Genomic DNA, 18,649 nt, shown 5'->3' with positions numbered 1-18,649 from the left:
CGCTAATGCAGTAGAGTTCGCCTCGGAGACGACCCCCCGAGAGAGGCGAGAGCGAAAAAAAAAGAAGAAGGTGCGGCTTAACTCAGCTAACCTTGGACATGCAAAGTAAAAGCTCGGCTTAGTCTGGTTGAGTCTTGGTTTCGCTTGGTTAACCTTTGATGTAGCTGTATTGCCGACCGCGGCTCAAAGCTGTTCAGTCCCGTGCAACTCTCGCAAAAGGTGGTGGTGGTGATTTATTAACAAAGGAGGGAAGAGAAAAGGCCTGGGGATATTGTTGAACTCAACGGGGAGTTCACCCTCATACGACCCAGTCCAGGGAAGGGGATTGGGGCTTCAAAGGATAGGAAGAGAGAAGGGGGAAGAGAAGAGCGTTAGGAGAGTGGGAGATAGTCTATATCGCGTTCGTTTAGTCCATGACTCGATGGCTACAAACGCAGTGCTAGTCCTGTTGTAACCAGGAAGTTGACTAGGTGCTGGAAGACCTCCCGTCGGATGGCGTCCGGTCCCGTGGGGAACAGGAAGTCTTCTAGCTTGTGGCTTGGGGCACCAAGTCGCTGGAGTTCGGCCCGGAGTCTCGCAAAAGGAGGCCCGGCGAACGCGCCGTTCCTCTTCGCCGGGCGCGAGACGAGTCACGTAGCTCGAGACTACCCAGTGGCGCATGCATGCATGGGAGGCTGCGAGGGTGGTCGGCTGCCGATCAGCTGATCGGCCGCAACCGCGGCGGCGGCACCCGCTCATGGCAAAGTTGTACGGAGCGGTGTTCCAAGGAACGGCGTTCCTGGAACTAGTTCCTTTTTGGAGGAACGGAGGAACGCCACCGTTCCATTAAGGGTTAGTGGAACTATAACGGTAACTGGTTAGGTTTTTGAAGAAACGGCAGGAACGGCGTTCCTTCTGCAAACGTTACATCGCTGGAATTGGCTGTTTTTGATGCCAAGGCTCGAGTACAAAAATCCACAAGTCGCTACTGTGTTTCTCTTCCTTATAGGCCAATCCTTCTCTTCCTCTTATGGCCAATTTGCCCGTCCTTTTGCGCAACGTGCTTTCTCGAAGGTCAAATGCAGAAGAATAACCCCGCAGCGGGCCGCAGCTTGTGCTTGCTTTCATGCCGGTTGAGCTTACGCGGCGTTCGACGGGTGAATAGCGCAGCCGCGATAATTCTTTTCACCTTTCATCGTTTGTCTCGGGAGGCCAGGATGCGCATCTGACCGGTAGACTTGTTTCCTGTCGCGGAAAGGTTTGTAAGTCCGAGCGGCACTGCAGGTACCTTGTGAAACCACCGTATATTGTCAGGGGTAATTACCGCATTAGTGCGCGCAAGGCGCGGGTGCGTTGTTGTCGAGGGAGTTGCTCTCACTCTGAGGTCATTGGAAGGGTCACCGGGATTGCAGGATCACCCGGTTCCGGGGAATTATTCGGGATTGCAGGTTTGGAACCCTCAAGGAAAGCGCGAGCTCGTTGTCACGAGTTGCTTAATCTCACGGTTTAAGCTATCATGGATGCCACACAGTTCTATGGAAGACAAGGCGATCAACGACATAAAGGCAGAGCTGTCTGCTGTGACCGAGCCATCCAGCGCAGATTTTCCCTCCTCGACCACGCCCGAGGATTCCTTTTCCTTTGGGCAGCAAACCCTTCCAGCCGAAGTACAGGATGAGCTGTCGTGTTACCTGCTGGTACCAGTTTACTACCCGCTGCCGCAGATGAAGAACTTTGAGGGACTGAATCAACTTTTCTTCAAGTACAACACGTCAGTACCCTCAAGCGCTTCCGTGGAACGGCTCTTCAACATCGCCAACGAAGTGTTGGCGAAAAAACGGGGTCGTCTGTCTGACTCTAAAATCGAGATTCAACTCTTGCTAAGTTCAAACAAGGGACTCTACATAGTTGTGACTATGCATTCGGGAATTTTTCCCCACTAACTGTTTTCACATTTTTTCGTTCAGGCTACATTTTAGGGGCGAAGCTCCTTAGGGCGTGGGTCTGTCCATCCTCGACGTATGTATGTAGCCACCTCTAGTTTAGTTCTTGGATTGTTTACTACATGGCGTGGCTACCTCTAGTTTAGTTCTTGGATTGTTTACTAGATGGCGGTACTTGTATATGATGAAAAGATGCGCTTGGATTGTTTACTAGATGGCGTGGCTACCTGTAGTTTAGTTCTTGGATTGTTTACTAGATGGCGGGGAGCGTTGTAATAAAATCCGTTCGCTGTTGGCGCGCGCTCGGAGTCGCCCGATGGATAAGGCTGCAGATGTGCGAGCCCGCGAGGCAGAAGCGCTCCGTGAAGCTGCGCGACGCCGCCGCCAAGATCCTGCCGTACGAGAGCGGGAGGCCGAAGCGTGTCGTCTGGCTGCGCGACGCCGCCGCCAAGATCCCAGCGTTCGAGAACGAGAGGCCCAAGCGTCACGGCAACGGCGCGAGGACCCTGCCGTACGCGAAGCGGCACGGCTGCGGCGCGAAGAGGATCTCCAAAACGCCAGAGAACGGGAAGCGGCGAGAAAGCGCGCGTATCGGCAGGCAGACCCCGATGCAGTGAGAGCTCGTGAGGCGTCTGCAAAACGCATCAGGCGAGCTCAGCCCCAAGGTGCCGACGCGCGGTTTAAGCGAGACTTTGTAGACGTTACGTTCGGACACAGATGTAGTGGGCGAACTTTCACTGAAGAGTCACGGTTTTACCGATGATTTCCCCTCAGGAGCTTCGCCCACTCATCATCATTCACCCCGTGGATATGCTGTGAATTTTTTTTCTCTTCTGCCATATCGTATAACTTTCTTCTGCTTGAAGAGCCATATAATCTGTCATTTCTGTACCTCGGCGCGTGTTTTCTTTTCTGATTATTTTATTTATTTGTTGTTGTTTATTTTTTTATAGTGTCCGACTATATTTTTTAAAGTGTATTTTACGCACGTGAGTAGGCTCCGTGTTGTTTCCTGTGCTTTTCCCTTACGCGTACTTCTAACCACCGCAACTGATTTGTGCGTCGCGTCCACATACTTGGCTATCTTTTGTTGCTTCCTTTATCTACTACCCTGATTGTGTTCAGCATACTTTGTAATTCTTGTGCGTAGATTTTGTGTGCGACTTCGCTGTTGGCTTTTATTTTTTTTCTTGTTATCGTCTTCCGACCTAAACTTGGATTGCAAAGCTCGTAGTCATTACTTGTTCTGCTGTGTTTTGTTACTCGCAAATTTGTGCGGTATGATCCGCAAAGCTTCACTTTTGTAACCCCTTTACAGCATTCCCTGCAAATTGGCCTGTAAGGTATTTTCAATAAACTGTAATATTAAATCAGCATTTATCAAAGGCCTATGTATTGTTCCTTTCGACGCGGTTTCGAATGCAAGGCATTTAATTGCATTCCTGCATGTGAGTAACTTTCTATTTGTATATCTGAAGCGCATTAACCTTATTTGACATTTGTAAGACCGAAGTGGGAAGTGTCCTATGTGTTGCACCTATTATAGACGAGCACCAAAATCGCAGTTAGGCATGTCTGGAGTTTGTCAGGTGCTCCCTGAAAAAAAAAAAATCGTCTAGGAGCGCTTCGTTGGATTCTTTTTATCTCCAGATAAACTGCGGCTGACGGTTTTCTTATTACCATAATAAACGTAGTTCGATTTCAGCTTCAAATTTCTCACTTAATTTTGCCCGAAAAATCCGACACCATATTTTAAATTAAAATTGAAATGTAATGTTAATGTAACGACACGTTCCAATGTTCAAAGTGGAACTGGAACGCGTCCTTTCGCAATAAAGGAACTTGTAACGGGAACTCGTTTCAAAATTGGGAAGGAACGAGGAAAGAGCTTTCGTTCCTATTTTAGAGGAACGTGTGCAACACTGGCTCATGATGAGCAGAACGACTGAAAACAGGGCCTTGTGCGCAGCGCCAAAAGCGGGTCCGGCAAATCAAGCGATGCGTTTCGAGGGTTGCGTCGCAGGGGGTGTGTCTCGGGTCAAAAGGTGAAATTGCGCATCCGCGGCGAAACAGCTGGACGAAAGTAGTAAAGCTTTGCTTTAAAAAACGTAACTGATGTACTTCGTGGCGAGAGATAAACGACGATACCATGGTACCGCAGCCCGCAGGCGAGCTTGCAGCATACAGAGTAACAGCATGATGCGATGGTGAAGACCGAATGCGCGGCGCTTGAAGCGAGCAAGAGCGCCAACGGTCAGCCAGCTTTCACAGTGCTTTGCACACGGCACGAAAGAGTACAGACGTACACGCCGCACATACACACACTCTCTCCCGGTTCCGTGGAAGCCAGCACGCTGAGCCTGAGAGAGGGGGTAAGGGGAGATTGCGGCGAGCGGCGTGCGTTCAGAGATACGAATAACCAGAAACCGGATTCAGCCGGTTCAAGAGCGTCAGAGAGTCTGGGGCTTGTCATGACCTATCCGCTGCGCGAAGAGAGTTGGCTTCACCGCACAGCAGAGCTGTTCGACGGTGCACCCATATTTGGGTCACGCGCGCACAGGGTAGTGACGCGCTGAATCGTAACAATGCGGAGACAGGGGCACTGCAGTCGTCGTGAGTGTGACAGGGGTCCTTCAACTGAAGTACCCTGGTGTGACATACTAAGTCGGATCATGTGATCCCACCTGGCTCCACGGAGCCTCGCTCTGACGTATAGAGTTGATACTACTGGCTCTAGAGGAAAAGCTGGCTGGCCACCCCAGGTATAGGCTTTGGCAGCGCCCAGAGGGCGACACGGATGATGATGATGATGATAGTGGTATCCCCTCTGTATAGGGGTGATGATGTGTCATATTACCAAAAAAATAACTAATGCACCTAAGTTTTATACTCTTCATTTAATGCTAGCGTTGCTCTTAGGGCAGGCACAAAATACCTTTTTTTTTCTGTTACAGGTGGTAGCTGTCCCAGGCAATATTCCCCTCTCTGCTATTCGTCCACCAGAATTCTAATCTTTTTTTGTTGTTGTTTCCTCGACAGCCCTGAGGTGCTACCTCCCTCTGTGCTACCCTTTAGTCCTAGGGCTTCTAGACGCCGAATTAAGCGCGTGACCACCGCCACCTGCGTCAGATATGTGCAACACTGGGTCGTTCCCCGCACGCCAGCGCACGTACCTGTCTGGGGCGCGCTCCTTTTGGTGACGCATAGAAGTGGCCCCTTTTAGGTTTAAAATAAATTGCGTGATTTTACAGTGATTCTGCCACACAGTGCAGGTGAATAACGACAGGTTTACTCGGTTGAACTCGGTATGGGAAGGCGCATCGAGATAACTTCGCATGGCGCCCGTGGAAGAGGATGTCTTGTATGAATGTCTCTCGAAAACCAAAAGGTGCGCGAGCCGCCGTTTTTCATACAGGCGGTTCCCCCTTTCTTCGAGGCACGTGCGAGGCGCGGTGGAATGCGAAGGTGTCTCGCATGGGCTCGACAGTTTTTTTGACAAATGGCCAGGACCATCATCCCTAATCGCCGAAATTTTGGCTCAACGGTATCCACGAAGTTGCAAGGACCACGTAGATACCAAATTTCAGGTGGGAAAGGGATTTTTTTTTTCGATTTTAGAGAACTTTTTCTGTGAACGCCACGCCGCCGAGAGCTAAGCCTAAATCTCAGTGAAGTTCGGCGGCGCTGGCCTGGCGGGACCATCGACCACACCGGGGCCCCCTAGCGACGAATTAACTCAAGAAAATGGAGTCCGCCATGTGAGTGGAAGTTGAAGGCGAGGAAATTATGCCGCAAGAAATGTCTAGAACGTTCGAATGGCAAGTTGCCAGTGAAAAAAGGACCCAACGAAAGGAGAGCAAGCTGAGCCTAACGTCGCCTAATGTTGGACAGGCAGCGGCAGTCGCCGGGCCACGTCACCCAAAGCGAGGCCCGTTCAAGGGCAAGCTACTAAAAGCGGCAAGAATGCCGTTTCTACCAAGTCAAGACACCAAGATAGTCATGCGTCCCAGAGGAGGCCTGAACGTCGGAGAAATTTCAAGATATGAAGTCAGCCGCGCCATACTGCCAGCTGCGGGAGTTAGCACCAAAGAAGTTATTCATGACGTCATCTGCCCGAATAAGCAGCAAAATATCATCATTGTCAGTACACCAAGCAGACAGAACGCAGACCGCTACTCGACTGCCAGAATCCTCAACATCAACGGAGCAGCACACGAAATTAGCGCCTATGAAACGGCCCCCCACGGCACCGCCAAGGGCTTCATCAGAGGAGTGCCACTAACAGACACAAATCAAGAGATCAACGAATTCATCGTCCAAGACTACAACCCCACCGCCCTACATGCCAATCGCATCGGCAAGACAACGACGGTGGTTATAGCCTTTGACGGAGACAAAGTTCCAAATTACATCAGGTACGGCAACCAGCTGCTGGTAGAGTGCGCGCTGTACCGCAAGCAAATAGAACTATGCTATCGGTGCGGCCGCCTCGGCCACAGGATGGACGTATGCCCCAATCCTGAAGACCGAATATGCCCAGGGTGCGGAATGAAGAACCCCGAAAACAACCACACACGCGAAGACCCGAAATGCAACCTCTGCGGAGGGAACCACCTCACCGCAGACAAAGAATGCAAGGCAGGATTTAAGACCCCCTACGTCATACGCAAACGACGCTGGGAAAGGCAACACCCAAGTGAAGAAGAAGACCAACAACTAATGCAACAACTAGCATCATCACTAACACCACCCACTGGACCCGCGCACAGCAGGCGACAGCAGGAAGAACGGGTGTGCGGCGGAACCACTCGAAAACAAGTAGGGACAGAAGCAAGAGCGCCACCAGATCGCCATCGACAACTGGAAACCACAAGAGGGAGTCCCGCTCGAGGTCCAAGTCGAAGCCCCGGAGGAGCAACGACGCCGAGAAACAGGTGGGCTGGGCGGTGGGGTCTTCCATCACTCTCAACAATAGCAACTTACCTCCCCTCACCACCCTTCCCCCCTCATAAGAACAAAGACTGCAGTCAGTGCTCAAAACTCAAGCAAATGATAGAAAGACAGAATGCTAAGATAAAGACAATGATGGAACGCATAGAAGTGCTCAGTAAATCCAAGAACAAAAGCAGTGATGATGGCATAGCTAGGAGAAAAGTAGCCAAGAGAGACACCACCTGCTCCACGCAGGCAGATCCAATGCAAACCTCATTCCCAACGCCAATCACGCTACAGATGCTAGTCGCGCCGCCAATAACGCAAGTAATGATGCAAAATACCAACAAAGAGACAACAGCAGTAGCTATGGAAGAAGGGCAGCAGAAACCGTCGTTCCTCCGACACTCGAGACGGTCATAGCTAAGCTGACGAAAATCTTCAAACAAGCAAACGACTTAACAACAAGAATGGAAAACGTTGAAACCAAATGCGGCCAATTAAAAGTGAGAATTATGACGCTAGAGGCGAAATTCAAACACAAGGCAATGGCTAGCAAGAGAACAGCGAAAGAAGAAATAAGAAACAAGCGATGAGGAGTAAGCTCGGCACGCACATACACCATTCAAGAAACAAAAAATGAAGAGTAAAGAAAAACAGAAAGAGACAGCAACAATCCTACAATGGAACTGCAGGGGACTAAAAAGTAAGATAAAAGAGCTACAGCTATATATAGACAAACTAGAACAGAAACCAGACATCATAGCACTGCAAGAAACGAATGGCAAAACTAAACTCTAGGGATACGTCACGTACACGGACCCCGGAGAAAGAAGCACAGCAACCATGGTACGTAGCAACGTGGCGGACACACAACACACGACCGCCCAACGGGGTTGCGAACATACGCTGTTGCGACCGGGTGGGCCGACCCGAGCCGAGCTCCGTCGCCTCCGACATACGACTGGTAGCGTGGTGTGAAGCGAGCGGCCAGCCGCTGTTGCAGCCGTGAAGAAGTCCAGAAGCCGTAGGCTAACGTAACTGTTTAATTCATAGCGAGAGGTGAGCCGAAGCCAAAAAACAATGCCCCGACGGGCGAGGTTACAGTACAGGACTCGAGCAGAGTGACAGCATTGATTCACTGCTCAAACAGGAATGGGTTATAGCGCTTGCGGGGGTCGTATTTATACCCAAAAGCGTCAACGGTCAAAGCAAGTGTTCCCTCTAGATTGTGCACACGCCACGAACGTCACAGACACACACAACACTCTTTCCAGAGTTCGTGAGCAGTCGGTAGTAGCGGCGCACGCCGAGTCCGACAGAGGGGAGAGAGGAGGTCTCTCCAGCGGACGCGGGGCTTCTGTGTCCTTGGGGCAGGCCTGGGCCTGTTGCGTCGGCACGCCATCGAATGTTGATCGCGCCGAAAGATAGGCGCCAGAGATCCTGGGCTTTTCGAGACGTGAAAACATGAGTCACCGACACGGTGGGGCTTGTCTGAAAGGCGCACGTAGTGGAGGCTTCACCGCACAGCCGAGGAGTATTGAAACGAAGCCCAACGGCGGGCTCAATCGTAACAACGCTCATAGAAATCCACAGCAGAAGAGTGGGAGGAGGCAGGAATATCTTCATCCTAAACGCCTACTGCCGACCATCAAACAAGAACATGGAGTTCGGGGGCAGCATGATAGACTGCATCAAAGAAGCAAGAACAAGACCGGTTATAATGGTCCGAGACTTTAACGCAGCCCACACGACATGGGGCTACAAATATGCGTCAAAAAGTGGAAACCAACTGCTCAAAGCAATAGAAAGCCACGAGTTCGAAATCATGAACGAACCAGGGATACGAACCAGAACAGGCACCAGCACAGCTAGAGACACCACCCCGGACCTTACGCTAATACGAGGAAACCTAGACGCCACCTGGTGCAATACGAAGGAAAACCTCGGATCGCACCACAACATAATCCGCATCACCCTGGGAGAGACAGAAATCAAGGCAAAATTAGGCCACGCCAACATTACCGACTGGGACCGACTGAGAAAAGAAACAGAAAAAGAGAAACAGGAAGAACAAAACGAGGCAAGCCAAGACTGCAAGACGTATAATGAATGGGCCAAAAGACAGCGAGAAAAAATCAAAAAGTTCACGCAAACGATAGCCACAACCGCCCAAACACCCTTCATAGACAGCCGACTCAGCCACATGTGGACGGCCAGGCACAGTCTCACAAGAAAGTGGAAGCGACAACAGCATAATAGCAAGCTCCGAAAACGTATAAACGAACTCAACACAAAAGCGGCCGAATATGCGGCAATGCCGGGAAAACTGGTTTAAGCTATGCGTCGGCCTCCAGGCTACTCAATCGACGAAAAAGACATGGAAACTACTAAGACACCTAATCGACCCACTCAAAAGCAAGAACGCCAACGCAAGATATCTTGCAAAAACGATAAGCAAATAACAAGGCAACATAACACAGCTCATCCATCACCTCACGGATAAATACCTAAAGACAGAAAGAAGCAACACGACCCCACTCAGGTATGAGGGAGCCGCCAACGCAGAAATGGACGCAGACTTCATTGACCAGGAGTTAGTTGATATCGAGGAAAGCAATCAAGGCAGCGCGCCGGGAGCAGACAACATCACGTACAAACTGCTCAGAAACCTCAACAACAAAGACTGAACGAAACTATTGATGCTAGCCAATGAGGCATTGAAAAAAGGAAAGCTACCACAAGAATGGAAGGACGCAGATGTCCGCTTCATTCCCGAGCCAGGGAAACCGCCACAAGTGGACAACTTGCGGCCCATCTCCCTTACGTCATGCAGGGAAGGTGGTGGAGCGCATGATATACACGAGAATCCAAAGACATCTAGATAACACCGAACAAAATGCCCGCGACCATGTACGGCTTCGGAAGACATCTGAGCACCCACGATGTACTGCTCCAGTTACATGAACTGGCCATCAAGAAGGCAAAAAATTCTGCACCACGAGCCATCTTGGCACTCGACCTAAAAGGGGCGTTCGACAACGTCACACACGAAAGCATCCTCCGTAACCTAAGACAGACGGGCTGCGGAGAAAGAACGTTCAAATATATACAAGACTTTCTGAGCAATCGCACCGCAACGATCAAGATAGGCGACGAAGGAAAGTCACCATCCATAGCCCTGGGAGACAGAGGAACCCCACAAGGGTCGATACTCTCGCCGCTCCTCTTTAACCTGGCACTTTTCCCTCTTCCGAGTCTGCTCCAAAAAATAGAGGGAATAGATCACGCCCTCTATGCAGACGACATCGCAATCTGGACGTCACAAGCAGGATCGGAGGGATAGATGGAGGAAACCCTACAGAGGGCGGCAGAAACAGGGCACGAATACGCAAAAACGTGCGGCCTCAGTTGCTCTCCGCAGAAATCAGAACTTCTGATCATCAAACCAAGACGCAAGAACGGCGAAAAAGGCAGCATACGTCTCACCCTAAACGGCGCCCACATAGACCCAACCAACCAAGCCCGCACCCTGGGAGTCATCTTTCAAAACAGCGGAAAGTCAGAGGCATCGCTCAATAAGCTCAAACAATCGACAGATCAAGTCATCAATAGGATCAAGCGGGTAGCCAACAAAAGAAGAGGCTTCAAGGAGGAAGATGACTTGACACTGGTACAAGCGTTCATCACCTCACGCATAGTGTACACGGCATGCCTTACCTCAAACTTCTTAAGAAAGACAAGGATCAGCTCAACGCAATCATACGAAGAGTCACCAAAACGGCGCTGGGAATGCCAATGCGCTCATCAACGGAAGGACCCCTTGGCATGTTAAAACACAACATGGTAGAAGAAATAATCGAAGCTCACCTATCAAACCAAAGAGTCCGGCTCAGTCAGACACCGACAGGTCGACGTGTCCTCGCCAAGGTAGGATGGCAAGAAGCAGAGAGTAAAGTGAAAGACCGCCTACCCGAAGAATAGGCCAACAGAATAGAAAGTAAACTCTTACCACGTAACATGAAACCAGGACGCAACGATGGCCGCCGAGCAGCGCGCACAAATACCATCGCAAAGGAAATAGACCGAGAAGATGATTACAGACCGCTATACACCGACGCAACAATACCTAAGGGCGCCACAAGGGCCACCCTGGCGATAACAGCACGGAGTGAACTCGTCACCTGCGCCTCCATTAGGACGTTCCATCCAGAAGTGACCGAAGAAACCGCAATCGCGCTTCCACTAACACAACCACAAGTAAAGCTACAGAGCAGGTTGGGTGTCTCTCGTTGGGTGTCTGAAGAAATGCCGCACTCTCACCAATGGAAAGGTGGAGCTTATATGGACGCCGGCGCACTCCGGGTTGGAGGGCAATGAACTAGCCCACCAACTCGCCCGAGAAATGGAATACCGGACAGAGGAGTCAGAGCCACACGCCATCACTAGCTATAGCGACATAACGCAATACTACAAAGAACAAAGAAAGCGGTTCCCTGACCCACACAAGTAACTGAACAGAGACCAACAATCAATGTACACAGAGATGCAGGCTAGGTCCTTTCCACACCCTATCCTTCAAAATAAGATGTTTCCTGGACGCTACACCCGAACTTTTCCCTTTTGTAAGGAAGAACTCGGCACACTCCGCCACATATTTGGAGAATGTGATTTTACCAAGAACACCCCTCAACCATTCCCTACTAGCCCCTCCCTCACCGAACGATGGGAGATCTTGCTGATCAGCCCCGCTATGGAAGACCAAATCAAGCTGGTTACCAGGGTACAAGAGGCCAGAGAGGCATATGGGTCTCAAGAATAGGGAACCACTCCCATCGACGACGCCGGGAGAAGACGTCGTAAAATCGGTTTCAACAAAGTTGTTTCTCTCCCCCCTCCCCCCCTTTCATCCCCGTTCTTCGGGCGCCGGCACTGTTTCCGCCGCGCGTCATCACTCAAAACATTGCTACTGTACGACTGTCGAAATGGCAACCGCAGCTACCGACGGCCATAGGTGGAGAGTTTAGTGTTCGGGACGGAATATTTGAAGTAGCCGTCGAACGGCAGTGCGATGTATTCCTTTTCGGTGTTAGCGCGGGTTTCGCTACCTTCCAGCCTCACCTCTCCGCTCTCAGTTCTTTCGTCTTCCATGCCCCCATACTGAAATCGCTTTCAGTGTGGGGGCATGCTCCCCCCTCACCCACCCCACCCCTCTGCTTTAGAACCTGTGGGGGCGACTGTCCCCACTGCCCCACGGTTCTGGAGCACCTGTCTTTTGACGCCACGGCCGAGAACCGGGTTGAAACGGGGCAGACGACACCGGCGGTTTTTTTTTCTGCGAGATGCGGGCGCAAAGCGCATGCGCAGGCACAGCGGGCACTGTCATGGTGGTTTCCAGGGTTGCCAAACGAAGAAATCGCCCGCTGAACTTTTTAATGAATACCAACCTGCAGGGCCGGAGATACAATACGAGCTGTGCTGAGAGGTGAAGGTACCGACGGGGGTGAACAGGAGGCTTCCGATAGCGAGCGAGCTAAACGAACTTTGGAGGGAGCTACAACGGGGTTGCACGTTGAAGTGGCGTGGCCGCACACAGGTCAACAGAAAGTTCAACAGCACATCAACAGAAGGCGCAACTAGACTTTCGCCTTCACATTTTTATAAAGTTCTGACCATCCCCCGTAATTTCCTCACCAAGCCTGCCAGTTTTTCTTGTTTAGTAGCAAGTACACTAATCAGCGAACTTTTCTTATCGCGCGCATGTAATTATTTTCTTTAGAGTGTGCCTGTATGGACGTTACTACCGATGTATTCCTATGTGCATCTATAGATATGTTATTCGATTTTGATCTTCATAGCAGTCCCAATGGGTTACTCATTAGTTGAGAGTGTTTTAATACCACTTGAAGAGTTTTTGAATACAATACAGTTGTGGTCACTATATGTATGCATTTGAAGCGCCCTACGCGTTCACAAAAACTTTGGCTTGCTCGACCAGTTCGTAATCAGTATGTCCAACAGGCCCTTGTCCTGGCTACAACACGCCATAAAACCGCCCCTTTGCTTTTAGATGCAAAGCATCTCTTAGTCGACCCTCCGTCGTCCGTCGTCCGGCGTCTGCACCTCTCCTCCCACTCTCAGAAACCACACCACCCTCTCCCCTCCTCCTCTCCACACCACCTGTGCGCTAGCGCGCGCTGCTCCTCCTTTCCACACCACCTGCGCGCTACGCGCGCTGCTCCTCCTCTCTCCTCAGCAGACCAGCTGTCCAATCACGCACATGCGCGCTGCTCCTCCTCTCCACTCCCTCTGCTCTGCAAATAAACCCGGTCCGCGCACCGCTTAGTTGCTTCTTCGGTACTGCGCCGTCCGATGACTGGAAATGGACGCCAACGATTCCGTCAGTGAACTGGCTGGCACACCTTCAACTAGCGCCAGCCAGCACACTGTCAGAACCACGAGCACCTCCGAAGACAAGGCTGTACAGAGGAGAGCTTGCGACGCCGAACGTAAACGGCAGCGTCGAGCAGCGGATTCATCGCTTCGAGAACGAGAAGCCGCTTTGAAACGCCAGCGGCGAGTAGCTGATACAGATTGCACGGCTGTGTGCTGGCTGGCGCTAGTTGAAGGTGTGCCAGCCAGTTCGCTGACGGAATCGTTGGCGTCCATTTCCAGTCATCGGACGGCGCAGTACCGAAGAAGCAACTGAGCGGTGCGTGGACCGGGTTTATTTGCAGAGCAGAGGAAGTGGAGAGGAGGAGCACCGCGCATGCACGTGATTGGACAGCTGATGTGCAGAGGGGAGAGGAGGAGCAGCGCGCGTGGCGCACAGGTGGTGGGGAGAGGAGGAGGGGAGGAGATGTGCGGACGCCGGACGCCGGATGACGGAGGGTCGACTAAGAGATGCTTTGCATCTAAAACAATTACAATGCACACGACCCATGCGCTATCGCCCATACATTACCGTGGACGTATTTTACAGCCGCAAGCGCCTGTATGATCGAATTCTTCCCGCACCTTTTCGCAAATAAGTACCATTTTTGAATAGACGTTGCTTATACTGTGTTGCTAATTTTACATATTATTTAAAACACGTTTCTGCGGACGCGCAAGCGTATTTCGGGGGGATTTCTGGGTAAAATTAAGCAGTTGTGAGTTTGCGCCTGCCCTGTGGCATTTCATGGGTCGTTTTTGTTTATCCCATTTCAAATCCCGACATGAATCACCTTGTCCAGAAACACGTTTCACTCAGCATAACTAAATGCCTAATATGGTCACGTCTTAACCTCTTAAGGAGGATTTGTTTAAAGAAGGAGGAAAAATCGCGTAATGTAATGCACGTTGTCTGTGGAGGGTGTGTGCCATGACTCTCTGGATTTTTTTTATTTTCCCCACAATGCTCGCTTTCCATACAATTTTGAAAAAGGCAAGCCACAATTCGTGGACAATCTCGGCCCAAAAGGGGGGTAATCAGTTTTTAAAATACTGACGTCTACTTGTTGAAGTACTGCTTTTTCACCGCTACGGAACACGACGCCAAGCGCACTTTCAATTGCAAGTAATATTGATAACCCACGTTTGGCTTTTCGCGTTACATGCGTTCTCCTCTCGCTGCGCTTGGAACGTTGGCTGAACCCCCCTTCCACCACCCACCCCCATCAAAAGAAAAAACATAGAACGAAATGCACAGAAAACTTTTAATCCTGCCTTTATTAACCAATCCTCAAGAATGAAATGCCAAGACGAGGTTCAGTTTACAACACAAAGTAGTTACCGGGAACCCGTTGCGCTGTTTCGTAACGAGACATAAAAATAAACGTTTTACTACATCTGCAACAGGGCAACTTCTTTTGCCACCTTTATGGTTCGTAAGCGACATTACGCAAGAATGCAAATGCATCTCGCTGTTCTAGGGACCTGTTAGATTTTAAAAGGAACGCAAATGGTCAACAGCGCAGCCGTAACAGAAAATATGTGCTCACTGTGAGGTCCCAGAAGCTTGGTTTTCACACTGTAAACCTGCTTGTCACTTTGTAAGTCTAGCTAAACATTAGATGTTGATTGTACTGCGAGCGTTAGCAATTTAATTCGCAAGGTGACTTGCGACGAAAGTGTTCCGACACCGTTATTCATCAAACCTAATTTCGTTTAACTAAAGCTGCGCATAAAAGACCTGTTAGAACGGCTGCATTTGTATCTCTGCGCTGGTTAAAATTCGGTAATTTTATGTTGCCTTTCGAACGCACAAAAAATATCGTAAGCTCTTAGAAAAAAATGTCGGGGCAGTTAAGTGGGGTTACCATTTCAGGGCATCCCACAAATGCTAGAATGCGTCATGCTTCCAGCGAAGGCGATTGAACTGCTGTTGTAAACTGAATTCCAGAGATCGAGGCTTCCTGATGTGTTTCTATTTATGATTGTATTGAAAGCTCAAAGCCACAGTCTGCAAAGATCGAGCTTGCTGCGAGCCAAGTTCATTGTCATTATTGCGGCCGTTCTGAGATTCCCGATAGGTCGCCGCTTTTTCCGCGTACTATTAAAATGTTATTGCGGCTTCCATGCTATAAATTGAACGTTGAGGAAGCGAACTACAGCATACCGCTCTTGTCTGCGCCTTTCGTGCGCATATACGGCGCGAGAAAAGCACGAAGTACGCCCACAGTGAGCATTCTCTAGGGCCGCTCAGCGAAGCATAGCAGCGCGACGCTGCCGCCACCTACATGTCGATCTCGCAGCGAATACGCTGCACAGTTCGACGTGAACTTTTAACTTCAAATGCTGGCCTATTTAGAATATCCTCTCCACTCACACTGCCACTCGGCTAATGATATACCCACCTCGTTGTAGCCCAGGTATCCAGCTTCCCCGGTCACCGGCCCCGCAGGACCGGGTCCCGTAGTTGGGGCCAAAAAACCGGAGTTGCTTGCGTTGGCCAGCGTGAATGTGAGGCCGTACATGGGCAAGCCCAGCACCAGCTTGGCGGGATCTGCGCCGTTTCCGAGCCACTTCTTCATAGCGCTCTCCTGCGGGAGCAAATGTCTTGTGTCAACCCGCCGTTGTGGCTCATAGGTGCGGGACTGATGAGGATCGACCGAGCTGCTGTCGATCTGGGGCAAACATCGGGGCGATAGACTTCACGCAGTATATATCTACATGCTTTAAGGGTGCAAGTAAAGAGCGTACTGCTCTCCCAGGCGCGCACTGATAAAGTGATCTGGACAGGGTCCACCCCCATTATTCCCCGGTTCCTCCACGCTGCGGCTACGATCGCACCAGTCACAAAAATCCTGACAGAGTCAGACACGCCCATTTTGAGAGGTTACATCTCCTGCCCTCACAGGTGAACGATCTTGTTGACCTAGGTGACCCTGTTTGGAGCAATGTCGTCTGGACAAACGACGCTGGGTGCCGCCTGTCCATGGGAACATTTGAGAATGCTCTCCATGGTTACGTGCTCGATGGGTCGCTTAACCAAATATTACGGAAGGTGAGAAATAAGTTTGGGTGGTCGAAGTCTTAAATTGCAAGCGGAAGTGACGTCGCAGGCGCATCAGAAGTGTGATTGCCGCGCAGTGCGCCTCGCAACCGGTAGGTCAATCTTAATGCAAGCATTACGCGACTACTTGCCCAGGACCACGTTTTCCCTTCGGGAGTCCTTAGACCATGATTTCACAATTCTGGGTGTGCTTTCCGCGATTTAATTTACCGGGAATTACGCGACTACTTGCCCAGGACCATGTTTTCCCTTCGGGAGTCCTTAGACCATGATTTCACAATTCTGGGTGTGCTTCCGCGATTTCATTTACCGGGAAAATCAATTTCCCGGTAAATCAATTTTTCTTTCATCATCCTCCTTGCCAGATTTGGTGACGTTTCTCGCGTTGTGTTAGTAGTAGCCCCGGATTGGTTTGTCTTGCGGCAACCTAATAAAAACCGCCGACAAAACCAGTCGGCCGACCGGTCCGCCGACAGGTCACCGGAAATGACCGAGTAGGGAGAGCTCAGCCCAGATTCGATTGGCGCCGTGGTGAATGCGGCTCTATTTTGTTTTGTTACAACTGGTTACCATCTGTGGAGTTTCCGTGGGCGCTGCACGGTGGCGCTACGGGATTTTTCGCTCGCGCCGTTTTTTTCACTCACGCTCAACGCCGTCGACAACGCCGGCTCTGCCGCGACACGAGACCCTTAACACTACGCGTTAAAACACCGTGTGCCACTCACTCAACCATACATACCAACTCACAACCATACCAATCACTATGACATCACTATGATCCAGAACGCGTTTTCGTGCAACCTTGGGCTTAGGATTTTGATTTGCTCCTGTGATTTCACGGCGCCGCCGTCCCTCGTTGTAACCAAGCGAACGAAGGGGACACCGAAGACAAACAAGATAGAAAGAGCAGGAAAGCGGAGGGCGAAAGTATAAGGAAAAAGTGAGGGGGAGGGCGGTATGCCGAGACAGTGCGAGATGTTCTTTGCGGCGGCGACGCGCAATGAAAAAATTGGCCGCGTATCTGCTATTTCGTTGCAAATGTCGACAAAAGACGATAGCCTTTATCGACTTTTGCCAAGTAAATGCCTCCCTTCGCTTTCCCGCTCACCTCTCATGTTGTTCCTCTTGCGTCGCGCTCCTCCCAAGGTAAAGACGAAGGTTTGCTTAAATCATTTAAAATTTACCGCGTTCCACTGCTCCAGGCCGGGTGTCTCGATGCCAACGCTGCAGTACGGCGGATACGCGCGTGAGTCGAGACGCCCTACTTCAGCGTTTATAGTTCCAAGCAGAACGTGTAACCTATCTAGTGGAACCTTTCGTAACTGTCGCCGGTTTATTTCTTACAATGGCGCCAGAAGATAAAGTGGCGCGGGCGACAGCAGGCGACGGCGGAGTGAATTTTTTTTCTGCAGTTGATGAAGTATTTAATTTCGCAAAAGTCAAGCATGTATGATTTTTTACAAAGAAACGCTGCAAATATCACTTCTGTATTAATTTGTTGGCTTATATTTGCGTAATGTCTTGTTCTTCTTCAACAATGTTGACAAGTATGAACATTACACCGGACTTAGACGGGTAGATTTAGGTGTGACTATATAGACTATTGCACAGGCCTTGTTTTACTTTGGCCGGATGACTGAAACGAGTCACAGACAGACAGACAGACCGAAATTTCTGGGTTTAAGTAGCCCAAGAAAGACTATCGTCTTTAAAAGACTATCGTCTTTAATAACCGAGAGAATGAAGAGGCCACCAAAGATAGCAACAAAGCGGAGGATGAGAGTATGGCCAGAGTTGGCGACGCGCTCGAGACAACGCTATAGTATATCGCGTCGCTTCGTGCGTTCGCTGCTGCGGCGATCACATCGTGAGACGCAGCAGGTATGCGCCGACACCCAGAAGCCTGCAGTGTCGTCCTGGGCACAAATTTCGCATTAGGGAGTACCGTAATCGTCAGCCAAATTTTCTCAGTAATTTTGTGGTTGATTGTTCGGGTTAAACATGCCACCGATCAACTAAATTTTCCCTGCAGCATAGCCGATCACGAACAAATTTCGGCAGGGAGAACACAGGGTGCAAGGAAACGGTGCTTTCGAACACGCTTTTCGCGTTTAAAAATAAGCCAAATATGCCGAGAAAGCTGATGTCATACATGGCGTATTAATGCGGTAGGGTAATTAGACAATCTCTGAAGGCCTGTACTCGTTTAAAGATATACTTTTTTATCTGCAACTGCTCCACAGATTATGCATCTTTAGTAGTGCAGCATAGAAAATTTCGTTGCAGTTACAGGAATACG

The 18,649-nt window shown here is 50.3% G+C and overlaps 1 protein-coding gene across 3 annotated transcripts in view; it reads right to left on the bottom strand.

The window, feature by feature from the left end:
• LOC144169839 (chitinase-3-like protein 1) overlaps positions 1 to 18,649 on the bottom strand; it is an 82,879-nt gene that overhangs the window by 29,265 nt on the left and 34,965 nt on the right. For all 3 annotated transcript variants that reach the window (XM_077699216.1, XM_077699218.1, XM_077699217.1), the window contains exon 7: positions 15,692 to 15,877. In XM_077699216.1, coding sequence (XP_077555342.1) covers positions 15,692 to 15,877 — 186 coding nt within the window. The remainder of the gene's footprint in view (positions 1 to 15,691; positions 15,878 to 18,649) is intronic.

Source organism: Haemaphysalis longicornis, unplaced genomic scaffold (genome assembly GCF_048455015.1).
Source record: "Haemaphysalis longicornis isolate Haplotype H1 unplaced genomic scaffold, Haemaphysalis longicornis Haplotype H1 scaffold_2, whole genome shotgun sequence".
NCBI classification, from domain to species: Eukaryota; Metazoa; Arthropoda; class Arachnida; order Ixodida; family Ixodidae; genus Haemaphysalis; species Haemaphysalis longicornis.
Note: the sequence above shows the minus strand (reverse complement) of the source record. Positions and strands in the feature narration are given on the sequence as shown.